Here is a 19188-nt window from a genome sequence, read left to right on the forward strand (position 1 = left end):
ACTGCAGACTTCACTATTTAGTTACAAGTTTGTCTGGCTTCAGCTTTGTTTTTAACAATAAAACTCTGCACTGTGGCCCTCAGATCCCTTTATAAATATTAGCTACATCTTCTGCTCACCCAAGAGAAGTGGGAAACATTTGCTTGCTCAGTCCTGGAAATGCAAGCAGTTAGAAACTAAACAGCTTTTCTCCAGAAAAGGGACCTTAAGAATCATGTGGTCCAACCTCCTTCTTACACATTTGGACACTGTGGCCCAGGACAGTCAAGGGACCAGTCACCCCCAGGGTCATGTGACTCACTCCATCGCTTTGTTCAGGTCTCTGCCCAGAGCTCACCTCATCACAGAGTCTCCCAGAACCAGCCTGTTCAGAATATACCACACACTGTGGGTCTCTGTGTCCCTTTTCTGCATGTTTTTAAAAAAATATTTATATTATTTACATGCATAATCTTTCTCTCCTAGAACAAATATAGTTCTCCTAAGTTTTGTTTACTGCCATATCTCTAGAAACTGCCTCATAATAGATGCTCAATAAATTCTAATTGAATAAATGAAGCTACAGATGGCAGCAGAGAATCCTGGGGCTGACAACCTGTCCCACCAAATGTGAACGGTGGCCCCCTTTTTCCTCATGGTCCTTCTCTCCCCCAATCCAAACAGCACCGATGGCAAGCTGATGTTTACTGTGCTTCAAACACAGTAAACACACTTCACTCAATTAACTAATTTAACCCTAACTATAAACCCTACAGGGCTTCCCAGGGGGCTCAGCAGTAAAGAACCGGCTTGCCAAAGAAGGAGATGAGGGTTCAATACCTAGGATGGGGAAGATCCTCTGGAGAAGGAAATGGCAACCCACTCCAGTATTCTTGCCTGGGAAATCTCATGGACAGAGGAGCCTGGCAGGCTTCAGTCCATGGGGTCACAAAAGAATCAGACACGACTCAGCAACTAAACAACAACAAATAAACCCTACAATGTGGGTATGACTGTTACCCTACTTTCCAGAGGAGGACACTCAGGCATAGAGAAGCTGACTGGGGTTGGTGGTGCCGGCATTCCAACCAAGAGCCCACACAGGTCACTATTGTGTTAGACTTCTTCTTTTGGGAGGTGGGGGGCATCGCGACCTATGAACTTTATACCTTCTTCACCCCTTCCCCAAGTGAATATTGGGGGTGGCCCAGAGGGTCACCATGCTTCTTTCACAAAATGGAAGCTCAACTAGAGGCAAGAAAGGGTGAAGTCAGAGGCTTTGCAGCCAAGAGGACAGATTCAGGAAGCGGTAGGCTGGGTGGGAAGTGGGAGACAGCCAGCCTGATCCCCAGGTGAGCACACGGCTGGGGGCCGGACGGGGACGGGATGAGGGGGGAGCCCCGCATGGGCGCACGTGGGGCCAGCCACGTGACCACGGCAGGTCAGGCTGGGCAAAGTACCAACCGTGAATCACTGGAAACCGCCACCAACCCCAACCCCACTCACTGAAGAACCATGAAACGGAAATAGACAGCAGTAAAGCCAGGTGTCTAGGAAAACAGGTTACGGGCAGGTAAGCCACCCGCGCATCGCGTCTTAACGAGGGCAGAGCGGGAGCTGGAGGCGGGCCTACTTGCGTGAGAAAGAGGACCGCTTGCTCCCGGCGGCAGACATGGGGACCTCAGGAGCCGAGATGCTGCCGGTGCTGCTCGAGGAGCTAAAATCGGCTTCACTACCTGAAAAAACAAAGGCGGGGGAGAAGCATGAAGGGCAGGAAGCTCGCAACCCGAGAGCCCGCCGGCCGATGCCCTGCCCTCTGAGGTCCCCGGCTCCCGCGTTTGCACACGGACGCAGCCCGTGGCGGGGTTCCAGCGCTCCCAGGCTCCCAGCGTTTTCCTCAAAGCCGACGAGAGGAGGCGCAGGCATGACGACGGCGCCGCCTAAACACAGCCTGGAAGCACCGGGAGGCCGGTTTCATAGATGCCGGGCTTCCCGCGGACGAGCTGCGGTCACCCGGTCGGGAGACAGCGCCCGCCGCTCCCTCCCGGTTCCCCCGGCGCGCCCGGAACAGGAACGCCCCGACCCCAACGTTTCGGCAGCATGAAAAGCATGCTTGTCAGCCCCAGAGCGGTTTTTCCAGGAGAGTTTATCTTTCGGCTTTGCAGTCGGCTAGCCATACTTGAATTTGGCACGTTAGTGTCTGGAGATAATCAACCGGCTCGAAATAGGAGGAAAGCCAGCGCTCCAGATAACAGCTCCAGGCCCCGCTATCTGATCCTCCACTTCTCTGACCGCAGCTGCAGCTTTTCTATGAAGAACACAACCTTAACAGAACAGCAGGAACTTAACATTTCCAGAGAGCTGCGAAAAAAGTTCACAGTGACCAGTGATGGAACCTGTGAATGATAATTGAAATTTGAAACCACAGTTTTTGGGGGTGGGTGGAAGGGTTGTTTATTAGTTTACAAAGATCACAGTACGTTTTAAGTACAGACTAGGGTTCAGTGTATAATTGAAAACATGCTGTGTGGTGGAATAATTAACATAAATTCATTTTTAACAAAACAAAGTTTTGAAATAGTAGTAATAAAAACATTTCATGGATTGCCTGAAAGTTCAGGGGCTTGGAAGAGGTAACAGGACAACAGGAAGAAAAAAAAGAGATTTTTTTTTTTAAGATGAAATTCCAAATGCTTTTGGAAAAATCAATCGAGGTACACAATTTTATTTGATCTTGTTTCTCAACTCCTATGCCACAATTTGTGACTCTTCTGGCCTAGAACTCAGAACCAGATCACATTTCTGATTGAGGAAAATATGAATAATCGAAATCCCTTGAGTTTCTGATAGGCAGTGACTAGTAATCATTTATTTTTAATTTAATTTTATTTTTTAGGCTGCATTGTGTGCATGTAGGAGCTTAGTTCCCCAACCAGGGGTCAAACCCATGCCCCCTGCTTTGGATGCACAGAACTTTAACCACCGAAGTCCTGATGATTGTGACTCTTTATTGAGAACCTACTAGGTTCCAGGCCCTTGTTCAAGATTCTTTCTATTCCTTGACCTATTAATCTTGACATCTTTGTAAGGCAGATATTAATCTTGTCTTCTACTGTTGAGGAAACAAAAGCTGATTTATTTGCCTAAGGCTTGTGGGTGATGAATTCTGTCCAGGACCAAATCCCCATGCTACCCCCATGATAACATGTCCCAAGAAGACCGTAAAAGAAGCGGGAGCTGGGGAGGTTCTTGAATAAACTACCATCTCCCCGACAGCCAAGATGAGCCACGAGGACAAGAGGCGGTCAGAGCAGCCCACTGGTGAACAGATGCTGTTACTGACGGCGTGTTTTAGTTTTGCTGAAGGGGGAAGCAAGTAACAGCAAGGCAAAGAGAAAGATCCCTTGTCTCGTTTCTACGACCTCTTGGGAAGGTCAGCCTCTTCTGGAAAAGAGATCAGGAAGGACCCCTTAGGGCAGATGACAGCTGTGAATCCCAGCTCCCAGCAGAATTCTGGGAGGATTAAGGTAGCAGTTTATCAGAACCGGGGCTGGCTATTCCTTCTGGATTTCAGAGACTTTGTCTAATGATGTAATGAACTCCCAGAAGCTCCTTGAACTTAATTAGTTGCCTCTGAGTAATGCGTTGGCTAAACTATAGTATTTCACAGTTTCAAGGACTCATGATTGGTAACGCTACCCAGGAACACAGTAGTCCTGACAGTCTACTCCAACTTTGTCTGCTAGCAAATTACCAGGTTGGTTATAAAATGATAAAGGTGGATGATTTTCAAAAATAGGTCCTGTGGTTGCAGCCATCAGGGGTAAGATATTATTTTCTGATGTAAAATTATTACTCTGAGACACCCAATTTTCATTCTTTAAAAGGTATGCAAAGACCCATCAATATAATTTAACTGCCTGCATAAGAATGGAAATTCTAGAACAGAAACAGACGTTTGCTGAAAATCCATTGTTATTTAACGATGCCTCTGACCTGAAATGTGTGTGTGTGTGTGTGTGTGTGTGTGTGTGTGTGTGTGTGCTAAGTTGCTTCAGTCTTGTCTGGCTGTTTGTAACCCTGACCCCATGGACTGTAGTCTACCAGGCTCCTCTGTCCATGGGATTCTCTGGGCAATAAAACTAGAGTGGGTTGTCATGCCCTCCTGCAGGGCATCTTCTTGCCCCAGGATCAAACCCGCTTCTCTTATGTCTCCTGCACTGGCAGGTGGGTTCTTTACCACTGGCACCACCAGGGAAGCCCCTCTGCAGTAATTATGTACCCTGAACTGAAGGGACCACCTTGTTCTAAATTTATTGCTACTGGTACTCAATATATTGACTTGTTAGTGTTTGCAAGGCCTTAGGGCACTTTGATTCTGTGTTTTTCTAACTTATCTTGTGCACATCAGAAAGATACTGAGAAGGCCCATCCAGGGTACAACTGTATTCAGGACTATCTGAGTAATATTATAGTGAGGAATGTAAATGCTACTTATCTATTTCTGTTGATGACTTTTAAAAATATAAACTATTTACAGTTTGCTTATTGTTATGTAAAATCAATGCACTCTTTTTAAAAAAGGTATATACAGAAAAATCAATTTTACTATGGCATCTGAATATATTCTCCCCATTTACTAAACAGGATAACTAAGAGGACAGCTGGAGACCTGAAAACCTCTTATGTATCTATTAGCTGCAACAAAGATACCAAGAAGGACAGGCACTCTTTATGTATTCCCTTTAAACCGTGTATACAACTAGGTGATTGCAGGGGGTATGTAGTTCAATGCTCTTGTGGGTTACTAGAATCATACAAAGAGAGTTCCTAACCTAAAAACAAAAGCCCTGAGTCAGGCAGCCCAGGTTTAAATCCCACCTCTACTGCTTATGAGATGGAAGACATAGTAGGCACATTACTTCACCTCACTCTGCCTTGATTTCTTAATCTGTAAATGGAGATTGATAATCATAGCACCCACCTCATGGGGTTATTGTAAGCAATAAGTATCTACCTCCTGTCTCAGAAAAACACCTGATCTGTTGTAAGCACCCAATAAATGTTAGCTGTTATTATTACTCTGCAGGACTTAAAAAGACAACTTTTATTATACTATGCATTTCTTTTGTGGAAGATTTAGAAAACGGCAATGATCCAGAGGGGAAAATATAGTCTGTAATTCCATCACCAAAAAATAACCTTTTGGTATATAACTATTCAGCATTCATACTTAATACATTATTATGTAACCTAATTGTTTTTCTTTTAATATATGAATAACTTTACAACATGGCACATTTTGTTTTATTGAATCAATGAATATGCAGGCCACGTCCATTTTTCTATCATTAATAGCAAACATTATGTACCAGAAACCATCCTGAGCATCTTTTACATGTTAAGTCACTTATTTTTCATGACAGGACAGACTCTATGTGGTAGGGACAGCTATCAGTCCATTTTAGAGATAAGGGAGAGAAGCTGAGTGACACATAGCAGGTGACACAATAAGAAATGGATCCAAGAGGGAAACCAAGCCGCCTAACCCCAGAGCGCCTGCTCTTAAATCCACGTGGGCTTAATGGGTACCCTGGAGCATACAGATTTACATTCTTGTTTGATTATTTCCTTAGAATAAATTCCTAAAAGTAGAACATTTAAACCAAAGTGTATACTCATTTTAAGACTTTTAATATATATTCCATAGGAATCTTTTGGATGGCATGAGCCTAAAGCAGTTTTGAGGGACAAGGAAGTATTTGCCCCCATCTGCTGGTATGTAGACACCTATTGGTAAATCTCTGATGTCACACGGACTGCTTCAGCAAAGCACAGGGAAAAATATTTGGCCACTGAAGAGCTGTGCTTGAAAAGCTGAAGGGAATTTTAAAATGTGCATATCCAAGTCAATATCCTCATCAATACTGTCTTCGATCAGGTACCGGGATAGGTGGAGCAGGACCCCAGGACTGAAAGGGAGGATGCACTTGATGGCCTTTGAGATGCCCTGCAAGGCTGATGTCCGGTGATCACACACACTGGGCAGCAGACAGCGCCTCCCGGCCATAAAGGAGCTGCGCTAGCCGGCCTGCAGAAGCTCTGTGGGCTTTTGTTCAGTGGTGCTGCTGGATCCTCTTGAGAGGCCTTACTTTTATTCATAACCTTAGGGTAATGAGCATTCTGTGCATGTGATGGTAAGGCTGGGAATTAGAGAAGGAAGGGAAAATGGAAACAAAAAATATGGGCAAAATTTACCGATAACTAGATGTATTTTTTTTTAAACACTGTCTGTGATCCAGTCTCTTAGGACATTATTATTTTTGCCTGCTTTCAGGACACTGTGGATTCCTCATTCATCAGAATATCACACAGGCCTCTGAGAACAGAGAACTCCTAACGTCTACGAAGTGGTAATAACGCCATCCTAAACCACTCCTTCAAGCAACCCCAAACCTTCCTTTATCCTTTGTTATCACAAAACAATCAGATTAATTCAGATTGGCCACCTATATCTCCACCTCAAACAGAATCAGCAAATTAAAAAAAAACCCAGACTCCCATCAATTCATCTTCCCATCCCCTGTCCCCACACACAGATACACAGATCTTCTATTTAAAGGTCTCTAGGGAAGGGAGAGGAGCCATTTTCACTAAGGCCAAGCACGCTATTAAGGAGCAGCTGGAGCAGTGGACATGTGTAATTACAGATGAAGCTACTCCAAGTCTGTTCAGCAGCACTGACTCTCAGCTGCAGAGCCTAGCTCTGGGGGCCCAGCCAAGGAATCCAAAACATGCTTCACAGCCGAAAAAGGAGTTTTGTTTTAGTTATTGCAAACTAATCCCAAAACTTCCATAGGTATTTGTGTCAGAAAGGGAATATTTGATCTAAAGATCAACAAATTGATTGAAATATATCTATAAATATGTTATAAATATTTTCTTCCAGTTTATTATTTGTCTTTGAGTCTATTGTATTTTTATGTACTAAGACTTTATGTTTATAGTTATGTAGTTAGATTTATCAATACAAAATTATTCACTTCTACATACTTGAAATTTGAACTTCTGTTTATAAATGTTTATATATGCTTTTAAATATATGGCAGTTTCATACGAACATCAATCAGAATGAAGATAAATCCTTTCTGTAATTATAAAATGGAAAAGGTACTTACAACCTTTCAGGAAGACATGATCTGATATATCAGATCACGTCTGATGTAGAAGTGAACAATTTTGTATTGATAAATCTAACTACATAACTATAAACATAAATCTAACTACATGAAAATAAAATGGCAGAGTCAAAGATAAATAAACTGAATGAAAATATTTATAACATATTTATAGATAAAGGGCTAATTTTCTTAATTTACCAAAAGCTCAAACAAATTAGGAAAAAAAGAGAGAAAAAAAGAACAGAAAAATGAGCAAAGGACATGAACAGTCAGATGGTAGACAGAGAAAAACAAACAACCGATACACCTGAAATGCCATACAATCTCACTTATAAAATTAAGAATGGAAATAAAAAAGATTTTTTTTATCAGATTGGAAAAAAAAATGTCAAGAGTTTGATAACACTGGTTCTGTTAAGGGTTTGGGGCAAAACACTAGTGTGAATTGGCGCAATGTGCATGGAAAAGAAAACTGACTGCTGGGAACTTATCCTGCACATAAGCATCCCAAAAGACAAGTGAATTGTCCATTAATACTGACAGCTTAAGTCAGGCAGTACAGCAAACTAAATGGATACTCTACAATCATGAAAAGGGGTGACATGCACCTGTGTGTGCTGAGATGAAAAGATCTATTACTCGACCAGAAAAGCAAGATACAGAAGTGTGGGTGTGGCATACTTGCTTCTCTGTAAATAAATCTTTAAATCATGTATAACCTGCTACATGTATAGAACATTTTTCTTGAGGAACAAAAAGAGATCTGGTAATAATGGTTTCCCTTGAAAATAGGACAATGAGGATATAAAGAGACTCTTATTTTCATTTTATAACTTCCTGGGCCATCTGGTTTTTCTAACCACGTGCATGTATTACTCTTGTTATAAAAATTATAGGTAGGGGAATAGTACAATTATGGACAATTGATTTTCTCCTTGAAAGTCTAAGACTTTGAAGGCAAATCATCATAATAAAAGTAATCACACCATATAATGCAGTATTATGAGGGTTTGGGAGTCAAGACACTTGGGTTTGAATTATGGCTCTTCCGTTAACTCCGTGGAGCCTCGAGCAAGCTGTTTACCCTCTCTCTGCCTCAGTTTCCTCATCTGTAAAACAGGGATGAAAATATTAAGAGTAGGTAGTGCTAAGGGACTGTGGGGATTAGGTGAAGCAGGAAAAGAAATGAAGACAGTACCTGGCACACAGCAAGCACTCATTACAGGAAAGCTATTAATATTTCTAAGTAGAATTATTATTACTAGCTAGAATTATTTCTAACTAGAATTACTGGTACCGTGGCTTGAGGACTGGAAGAGGGCTTTTTCAGGCATCGTTCCCTTAAAAAGCCCCCACAACAGGAAATGCTTTATCTCACTTGAGTCAGGCATTTTTATAGTCACTCTTTACAAGTGGTGGTCTTCCCTCAGTGGAGAGCATGTTTCTATTTTTAACCGTATGTGTGTACGCGTGTGTGTACACAATAGAGTATGTAATAAAGATCCACAGTCCTGAGCTTCCCTGGTGGTCCAGTGGTTAAGAATCTGCCTCGAAATGCAAGGGACACTGGTTCGATCCCTGGTCCAGGAAGATCCCACATGCCGAGAAGCAACTAAGTCAGTGCATCACAACTACTGAGTCTGTGCTCTAGAGCCCATGTGCCACAGCAACTGAAGGCCAGACCCCTGGAGCCTGTGCTGTGTAACAAAAGAAGCCACAGAAATGAGAACCCTGCGCCCTGCAATGAGGAGTAGCTCCCGCTCATTACAACTAGAGAAAAAGCCCACACAGCAACGAGGACCCAGCACAGCCAAAAATAAATAAATAAATCAGATTATATTACAAAAAAAAATCCATGGTCCTAAAACAAACTCCTCATGGATGGCCTCCAAAAATCTCTAGAGTTGCTCCTGCATTAGAAGCCTGCTTTCAGAAAAGCCCAGGGAGAATGCACACAACTTTACAACAGCTCATGTCTTGGCAAAGGCCAGTCCCCTGAGAAAGGGAGGGGGGGAGAATGGGAGAGGAGGCATAGAGGGCCAACAGGTCAAGGATAACACCATCAGGTTCGCTCCTTTATCTTGGCCTGGCTCAGCTACCTGTATTTGGCAGAAATACAATCTACCTGCCAACCAAGAAAAGTGGATGGAAGAAATGATAAGCAAAGAGCAGAGTATAAATAAACTTCCAGAAGGGAAGAGAAAGTGAACATTTCTGACCAGGGCAAAAAGCTTATTAATCTCCCACAGGGCCTGAGGATATAACTAGCATCCTTCTAACTCACCTCCCAGGAAAATTAAGACACTGCATTGGTCAACTTCAGCAGAGTACAGGGCAGGAGAATGGGTCCGTTTGGCTTCGTGAACAATCATCCAAGTTCCCTGGGCCTGTTATCTTCATTACTAATAAATGTGATCCTGCCGATTTATCAGAGATGGCCAAGAGGTGAATGATAGAGATCAATCAGTTCAATCTAAGGCCAATCAGATGCCCCTGGGGTCCTCTGGCACCACTGCCATGCACAGCTCAGCATGCCCAGAAGGGGGCGCCAGCCTGTAAGTTCACACACCAACAAACTATACCCAAAGAAGGCTTTACAAAGCCTGGCTCCACCTCTCACTAGCCATGTGCTCTTGGCCAAGTGTTTTTAACCTCTGTAAACCTTAGTTTCCTTATTTATTTATGGAGGATATGTGTGTGTCTGTGTGTATGTATATGGGCTTCATAGATGGCACTAGTGGTAAAGAACCTAAATGTAGGATGTGACGTAACAGACTAGGGCTCGATGCCTGGGTTGGAAAAATCCCCTGGAGGAGGGTATGGCTACTTGCTCCAGTGTTCTTGCCCAGAGAAGCCCATGAACAGAGGAGCCTGGTAAGTTATAAGCCATATTGCAAAGAATCTGACATGACTGAAATGACTTAGCAGGTAGGAAGTAGGCATATGTGTGTGTGTGTGTGTGTGTGTGTGTGTGTGTGTGTGTAAAACATCTGTTGGATGAGTGCCAGAAAAACATCTACTTCTGCTTTATTGACTATGCCAAAGCCTTTGACTGTGTGGATCACAAAAAACTGTGGAAAATTCTTAAAGAGACGGAAATACCAGACCACCTGACCTGCCTCCTGAGAAATCTGTATGCAGGTCAGGAAGCAACAGTTAGAACTGGACATGGAACGATGGACTGGTTTCAAATCGGGAAAGGAGTACGCTAAGGCTGTATATTGTCACCCTGCTTATTTAACTTATATGCAGAGTACATCATGCGAAATGCGGGGCTGGATGAAGCACAAACTGGAATCAAGATTGCCGGAAGAAATATCAATAACATCAGATATGCAGATAACACCACTCTTATGGCAGAAAGTAAAGAAGAACTAAAGAGTCTCTTGATGAAAGTGAAAGAGGAGAATGAAAATGTTGGCTTAAAACTCAACATTCAGAGAACTCAGATCATGGCATCTGGTCCCATCACTTCATGGCAAATAGATGGGGAAACAATGGAAACAGGTGAGAGACTTTATTTTTGGGGGCTCTAAAATCACTACAGATGGTGACTGCAGCCATGAAATTAAAAGATGATTGCTCCTTGGAAGAAAAGTTATGACCAACCTAGAGAGCATATTAAAAAGCAGAGACATTACTTTACCAACAAAGGTCCATCTAGTCAAAGCTATGGTTTTTTCAGAAGTCATGTATGGATGTGAGAGTTGGACTATAAAGTTGAGTGCTGAAAAATTGATGCTTTTGAACTGTGGTATTGGAGAAGACTCTTGAGAGTCCCTTGGACTGCAAGGAGATCCAATCAGTCCATCTTAAAGGAAATCAGTCCTGAATATTCATTGGAAGGACTGATGCTGAAGCTGAAACTCCAATACTTTGGCCACCTGATGCAAAGAACTAACCAGTTTGAAAAGACCCTGATTCTGGGAAAGATTGAAGGCAGGAGAAGGGGACAACAGAGGATGAAATGGTTAGATGGCATCACTGTCCATCATTCATGGACATGAGTTTGATTAGATTCCGGGAGCTGGTGTTGGACAGGGAGGCCTGGCATGCTGCAGTCCATGGACTTGCAAAGAGTCAGACATGACTGCATGACTGAACATAACTGAACTGAATAATTTAGAAGGAAAGCCTGGCAAAATGCAGTCCATGGAGTCATGAAGAGTTGAGCACAACTGAGTGACTGAACTGAACTGAACTGAGATATATATGTACACACACACACACATATATTTAAGGTTAACTTATTGTTTAATAAAAATGTATGGAGCATCTGCTGTGTGCCATGTGTCAGGCCCTGCTCTAGGTGGTGATTTCTACCCTGTAGAGTTGTGGTGAAGTTGAAATGAATGGGAAGTGAAATACATGGTAAGTGCTTGACATGCTCATAAATATTAATCTGATAATAATTATTAATAATGCTATGATTTCTAAAACTTACTGTGCATAAGGGTGACCTGGGAAGTGATTTCTGGGCCTCATTCAGAAATTCCTTTAGAAGGCTGGGAAGGAGGGTGACCCAGGAATCAGCATTTTAAGTAATTACCATAGATGATTGTGCAGCAGATGGTCATGGACCACACTGTGAGGAGGAGATCTCCAAAGATACAGAGAGCAGGGAATCTCTCTCCAGTTTGGTCAAACTCAAGAGCTTTCTTCCATGGCAAGTGGAAGGCAAGTGAGCAGAAGAGGGCTTCACTCGAGGGCAAGGCAGACAGGAGAGAGGAGTCAAACTTACAGAGTGATCTCTGCCCTCGCAGCCCTCCAGAAGCACGTTCCTGAGCTAGATGCATTCTCAGGGGATTGGAAGGAAAGGGGGACATATAGAAGGCACCAGTTCCAGCCAAGCTCATGTGCACACAAGTCGGTTTATAAAGCCAGTGGGACACTTAGCAGTTTATCCATGCTTTGAAGTCCTCATAATCCAGTTTTAAAGAGGAAGGGCTGAGCACTTTGGACTTGGGGGTATCAGCAATCATCCAACACTGAGACAGCTCACAGCCCAGCCAGCTCTCCACTGGGTCATCCCATCAGCCCCAACCCTCTGGGAGGCTCGAGTTGTCCCTGGCTGACATGCCAAGTGAAACCAAGGAAACACACATGCATGCAGAGCCTCCCACAATGAAGCAGCGTCGGGCGCAGGCCCTTAAGAGGAGGGGCTTGAAGGGCAACCCTCGGCCACACGGCCTTCCGCTAAGCAGGTCTGGGAAGGGCGGCCTCCACACGGGCCATGAACTGCATCCACACCGATTATCCTGCGGGCCTGGGAACAACACAAGCCAATCCTCCTTGAAGAATTTTTCACTCTTACATGTTCCTCATCTTTGACTTGTCAAGTTTATTCAACTGAGTTGCTGCCACTTAGGGAAAAAAAGCCAGCTGGTGAGCCTGCTGCTTCTATTTAAGGAGACGTGTTTATCCAGTGTTTACCGAAATGAGGTGCCTGCCCTCCGTGTCTGGCAGGAAAACCTAAATCAGGGAAAAAGCAGGACTCAAGGTGGCAGTGGTGGGTTCGGAGCAGGGGTGTCGCTGTGGAGACAGCTGACGGGGAGGAAGGAGGTGGTGAAGGGGTGTGTGGGGCGGAGAACTGGGGACTGGCGTGTCACTAAGGCTACAGAGCAGAGCAGGGCTCGGATCCTTGTCTGGGCTGCAGGATATAAGGGGGAAGGATGAGCGATGGGTCTTGTTCAGAGTCCCCTGACTTTCCACGCTTAGCAAGGCCCTGCTCTCCGCAAGCAGTCCGAGACCATGAATGGAACAAAATCACCCACTTGCTAAGGAAGAAGATGACATAATTTACAATTTGCTGCAGAGACGCACAGCAGGCTGCTAAAACAGCATTTCTTTCTTTCTTTCTAAACCTCACTCTGTCTTTAAGCACAGTTTCTAAAATAAACTCCAAGACCGAAAGGTCTCCACGGCCTCCCGGCCTCTTCCTCACGGGCGCCGCCACGTGAGACGGGGCCACCGATCGGGGTCCGCTCTCCGCTCCCAGCCGCTCCCAGCCGCGGGGAGCCCGCCGCCCAGCACCCCGGAGGCCGGCTCACCCTCCGCTCTCCTGAGGTCGCAGCAGCCCTGACCCTTCTCTTCACTCCATCTAACCCGTCTGCCTCGGGAACTACATCACTGGATCCTGTCAGCACGTTGGCCTTGCTCCACTTCGAATACTGTGACATCCTTTCACCTTGATTCCTGAATAATTTATCCTCTCTCTCTCTAGCATTTTCAATCCCCATGAAGTTGTCTCTCTTCACTTTCTATGAGGTAACACAGTTCAGTAGCCTGTCACTAGCTGTGACCTTGGGAATGGCACTTGGCCGCTCTGTGCCTTCTGTGGACAGAGAATGGTAATGGCAGCTGTCTTACGGAGTTGTTGAAAGGGTTATGTAAACTAGTATAGGTAAAGCACGTAAAAAGGAGGGCCAGGTGCTTGGTAAGAACTTACAAATACTGCTATGATTTTGATTTTTCTTCTCATGATCTCCCTCTCTGAATCACATCTGGGTCCCAATACATAATGGGCCCAGTCGGAGAGGACTTGGGGCCCAGAGGGGGAGTGAGGTGGGGAGCCCGGAGCAGGAGTGAGGTGGGGAGCACCGACCGGGAGTGAGGCGGGGAGCCCGGAGCGGGAGTGAGGTGGGGAGCCCGGAGCGGGAGTGAGGTGGGGAGCACCGACCGGGAGTGAGGTGGGGAGCCCGGAGCGGGAGTGAGGTGGGGAGCACAGACAGGGAGTGAGGTGGGGAGCACCGACCGGGAGTGAGGTGGGTAGCACCGACCGGGAGTGAGGAGGGGAGCCCGGAGCGGGAGTGAGGCGGGGAGCACCGACCGGGAGTGAGGTGGGGAGCCCGGAGCGGGAGTGAGGTGGGGAGCACAGACAGGGAGTGAGGTGGGGAGCACCGACCGGGAGTGAGGTGGGTAGCACCGACCGGGAGTGAGGAGGGGAGCCCGGAGCGGGAGTGAGGCGGGGAGCACCGACCGGGAGTGAGGTGGGGAGCCCGGAGCGGGAGTGAGGTGGGGAGCACAGACAGGGAGTGAGGTGGGGAGCACCGACCGGGAGTGAGGTGGGGAGCACCGACCGGGAGTGAGGCGGGGAGCACCGACTGGGAGTGAGGAGGGGAGCCCGGAGCGGGAGTGAGGTGGGGAGCACCGACCGGGAATGAGGTGGGGAGCACCGACCGGGAGTGAGGCGGGGAGCACCGACCGGGAGTGAGGAGAGGAGCCCGGAGCGGGAGTGAGGTGGGGAGCACCGACTGGGAGTGAGGAGGGGAGCCCGGAGCGGGAGTGAGGCGGGGAGCCCCGACCGGGAGTGAGGCGGGGAGCACAGACCGGGAGTGAGGCGGGGAGCACCGACCGGGAGTGAGGAGGGGAGCCCGGAGCGGGAGTGAGGTGGGGAGCCCCGACCGGGAGTGAGGCGGGGAGCACCGACCGGGAGTGAGGTGGGGAGCACCGACCGGGAGTGAGGAGGGGAGCCCGGAGCGGGAGTGAGGCGGGGAGCACCGACCGGGAGTGAGGCGGGGAGCCCCGACCGGGAGTGAGGCGGGGAGCCCGGAGCGGGAGTGAGGCGGGGAGCACGGACCAAGAGTGAGGTGGGGAGCACCGACCGGGAGTGAGGCGGGGAGCCCGGAGCGGGAGTGAGGCGGGGAGCACGGACCAAGAGTGAGGTGGGGAGCACAGAGCAGGAGTGAGGTGAGGCTTTAGTGTGGGGTGTAGTCATGAGCAAGGATTCAAAACAAGCAAGAAAATAAAGAGAAGATTCTCCCAGAGGATGGTAAAGATTCTGCCTCCTCCCTTTAGATTCTAAATTGAGGAAATCCTCAGACCTGGCTGTATTGACTGAATCTTCCAATTTCACAGGACAGCCTCAAGCACATTAAACAACAGACAGCTAACCATCGAACCTTCCTGCAGGGCCGGGGGGCTCACAAATACACACTCAGGATGCAGCATCTCCACGGGGGTGAGATTTCGTCAGCTCCTCTGCACACCTAGTAAATGTCGTGTTGAGATGCTGAACCTCTTTCTTCAGAAAGAGGCAGGAGTCTTAGGAGGGAGATACATTAGGTGCTAAAAGAGCTCAACAAAGGAAAACACTGTTCCCTCCTGGAAGGATTGCAGTCCCAGGAGATGCTCAGTGAACCAGCGAGCTCTGGAAACCATTCTCGACTCTCTGGAGACTGCAGCAGGAGGAGTGTGGAGACGCGTCCGGGGTGAAGGGGCGGCAGAAGGAGACAGCAGCGCTGCAGCGGGAGGGGAGGCAGCATCGGGAACGAGGCCATCAAGGCAGTTTAGACCCAGGTGAGTTGAAAATCCTTCTAAGGCACAGTGCCAAAGTTTGGTGGGATACAGATCTTTTCCATTTCTAGAACTCCTACCTTTGCTTCTCTGAGAAAACATGTAAATGTGACCTTTCTCAGGCAGGTGGATAGGAAAGAAAAGGAAACATCTATGTTTTTCCTACTCCAGGGACACTATAGCCTTTAGGTTTGTCTGAAGTGACTCTACTGACAATCTTCGATGATCTACTGATCTCCCCCGCTCCTGAGTGATCTCTGCTGATAAGCTGTACAGACTGAGACAAGGGGAGAGGCAGTGGCCGAGACTTGGGGTCACAGAGCGCTGCAGAGACTCAAGCCTGGACCTGGAGAGTGGGGCTGCGTTATTTTCTCTGCAACCCAGAAAGCTATTTTCCCATCTGCTGTCCGCATTGAAATATGAGTCTCAGAGGCACAGAACTGGATTAATCAAATTCCTTTGTTCTTGACACACACTCCTCATTGACTCATGCAAGACTACCTTTATTTTTATTTACTAACTAGTTTCTTTATTTATGTTTTTGTTTATTTCTTCACAGTTAATATAATAAATGAAGAAACCATCCTCATCACAAACACTAGATTGTTGACACCAACTTACATCTACTTCTTCTTCCTATTGCCTGTTCACCATTTCCTGGTTTTCATTTTTTCAAAGAGCGATCACATCTATTTGAATTTCCAAATGGCAAATTTTTTTTCTTGTTTCATCTATTTTTCACTTTTTAATAAACAAGTTATCATGATATGTACAATATTTGGGAAATTTTCCACTCAAAATTATGTTGCTAAAATACTCCATATAGTTATAGTACGTTCATTTGACAACTGTATAATAGTCTACTGTATGACTTATTCCATAATTTATGTCTTAATTCTTCTGATGATGAGAAAATTAGTTCAGTTAATTCCAGTTACTCATCTAGCTAGGTTTTGCATTCTGATAAGCATCCACTTGCATTTCCAGAGGCTCAAATCCTCCAAAGAAAAATATCAAAAGAGTAAATCTACTTCTTTGTTATATAGTCTACGGACAAAAGAAAATGCTCTGTGGGTCATTTATGCTTACACGTTTATCTTCATATCCCTTCCCTCTCATTGTTAAGAAGAATCAAGAGTTAAACATAAAACCAGATTCTGCTTTACCCTACCTCATTTTTAGGATACAACATGCCCAAGGTGATTCTTTGCCCTGGTGTCATTCTGACCTGGAGCAACCCTAAAATCTCAAGAATTACCTGATGTCCTACTGGGTTTAGCTATGACCCCGCCCCTTAGCTTAGACAATGAGACCAGTCCATGAATGTGAGAAACCGACTGAGTTTACTAGACTGTGCATACAACCCCATAAAGGGAGAAAGCCCTTGCCCCTCAAAGGGCAGAGGAGGGGGACAGGTAATGGCTTAACACAGCCCAGAACTTATTAATAGTTAAGTAACTAGTTTTAAGACCAAATGATGGGTTTGCATCACAGGTGAAGTTCTGCACATGTAAGTGAAGGGATGTCGCTCAGTCGTGTCCAACTCTTTGCAACCCCATGCACTGTAGCCTACCAGGCTCCTCCATTCATGGGATTGTCCAGGCAAGAGTACTGGAGTGGGTTGCCATTTCCTTCTCCATCTGAATACATAACTGAGTCTTAAATCAGGTCCTGCTGTTTTAGAGAAGGGGGTGGTGGTTTAGTCACTAAGTCGTGTCTGACTCTTGTGACGCCATGGACTGTAGCTAGCCAGGTTCATCTGCCCATGGGATTCTCCAGACAATAATACTGGAGTGGGTTGTCATTTCCTTCTCCAAGAGACAGGGGAGCTACTATACAAAAGTCTCTATATTAGAAAGCAACTACTCTGCTCTAGAAATGTTAAAACCGAAGTAAAGAAGACCATCTTCTGATTTGCATCTAAGCATCTACATGCTAGAGCTGACATTCTGTTGCTTCAGAACATCTTTGTGAATTTAAGTAATTAGGCTGGTGAAGCAGGTCTGGTGATTATAGGGTAGACTTTAAACCACCCTCTGCCCCTAAAGTCACCAACCGTCTTCCCATTCCTCTAAGACAGTGGTTTTCACAGTGTGGTTCCAAACCAGCAGCAGCAGCATCACCTGGGAACTTACCAGGAATGCAGATTCTCAGGCCCCACCCCAGACCTACAGAGTCAGCAACTCAGACCTGCCTACTCAGTCAGCAACCCTGCCTCTGCAGGGGTGCGTGCTCAGTCGCTTCAGTTGTCTCCAACTCTTAGCAACCCCATGGACCTTAGCCCACCAGGCTCCACAGTTCATGGGATTCTCCAGGTAAGAATACTGGAGGGGGCTGCTGTGCCCTCCTCCCAGGGATCTTCCCAACCCAGGGATCGAACCCACGTCTCCTGTGTCTTTTCCATTGCAGGCAGACTCTGAACCTGGTGAGCCACCTGGGAAGCTCCTATTTTAACAAGCCCTTCAGGTATCTGAACACTAAAGCTTGGGAATCATTCTAATACACCCTCTGACTGAGATCACATGTATTGGCTTCCTGAATGGCTGCCTCTGAGAAACAGAGCAGCCGGCTTGCCTCTGATTTAAAATATAGCTACACACCACAGCATACATTTTGGGAATAATTTTCTAAATATCTCACACTCAAAATGAGTCAATTTCTGATTTTACTTGGCATAATACTGAGTGTTACTAACTGTGCTTCATGTAACTGACAGTACGTATTTAACGTCTGTGGTTAAAAGCAGAGTCTAGCATTGCTGGTTCTGAGAGAAGATATCTGATCTTTCACTTAATGCCAGTGTGACCTTGGTGACTGATTAACCTCTTTACGACTCAGTTTCTTCACTCTAAAAAGGCATCCCATGCTGGTCGTATGGGACCATTATAAGGATTCAGTGACATAATGGGGACTGTGATAAGTGCATTAATATTACTATTCATGTATTAATATTCAGCATTATTACTTATTGGCTGACTTAACTCCATGTTTGGGATGTGTTGCTAAATATTAAGTTTCTTGAAGCATTCTTGCCTATGGGCTCCATAAATGTGTTTTTTTAAAAGCACCATGACTTAAATAAGAAGGTGAAGACTTTATTACATGATGAAATTCTTAATTCAAGTGATGAATTTATTACAGATCTCAGTAGTGGTTAGAAATGGCTTATTATGTTCATATGCTGTCAATGTGCTGTACACATATTCTCATCTAATACATATCAAGTCTCTGAGATAGGTACAATTTTACTCCCATTTTACAGATGACAGAAGGAGAGAACAGGTAACTTGCTCAAGATTACACAGCTTGTATATAGTGAAGCTGGAATTTGAAGGTGGACATTTAAGCTTGAGAAATACCACAATAACAGGCATCAAAATATGCCCTGAACACTAAGAATGCACACCTTCAGTAAGAGCTGGGGACATTTTATTTTCCTCATAAGTGGTTGCTGGCTTGCTCAAGCAAAGGGCTTGCTGAAACCTTTGAAAATTCATTTACAAACCATCTGCTGTAGGAGGTCTTAATCAGATTATCACCCTTTGTTCTGTCTCCCTTGTTTTAGTCACTAAATCGTGTCTGACTCTTTGCAACTCCATGAACCGTAGCCCACCAGGCTCCTCTGTCCATGGGATTTCCCAGGCAAGAATAATGAAGTGGGTTGCCATTTGCTCCTCCGGAGATCTTCCCAACTCAGGGATCAAACCTGCATCTCCTGCATTGAAGGTGGATT

General features: G+C 45.7%; 1 protein-coding gene and 1 non-coding gene across 10 annotated transcripts in view; both read right to left on the reverse strand.

Moving 5' to 3' along the window:
• Positions 1-19188, reverse strand: part of SYBU (syntabulin) — an 80800-nt gene that overhangs the window by 13136 nt on the left and 48476 nt on the right. For 7 of the 9 annotated variants that reach the window (XM_065903038.1, XM_065903036.1, XM_065903037.1 and 4 more), the window contains one exon: positions 1613-1715. In XM_065903038.1, coding sequence (XP_065759110.1) covers positions 1613-1715 — 103 coding nt within the window. Of the gene's footprint in view, positions 1-1612; positions 1716-1829; positions 2123-2158; positions 2337-19188 lie in introns of those variants that run through there. The other 2 variants (XM_065903043.1, XM_065903042.1) reach the window with 2 other exon arrangements.
• On the reverse strand, positions 15874-15945 carry LOC136145318 (small nucleolar RNA SNORD112). The gene has a single exon (XR_010658761.1). It is a non-coding gene; the product is annotated as a small nucleolar RNA SNORD112 (small nucleolar RNA).

Source organism: Muntiacus reevesi, chromosome 12, assembly GCF_963930625.1.
Source record: "Muntiacus reevesi chromosome 12, mMunRee1.1, whole genome shotgun sequence".
NCBI classification, from domain to species: Eukaryota; Metazoa; Chordata; class Mammalia; order Artiodactyla; family Cervidae; genus Muntiacus; species Muntiacus reevesi.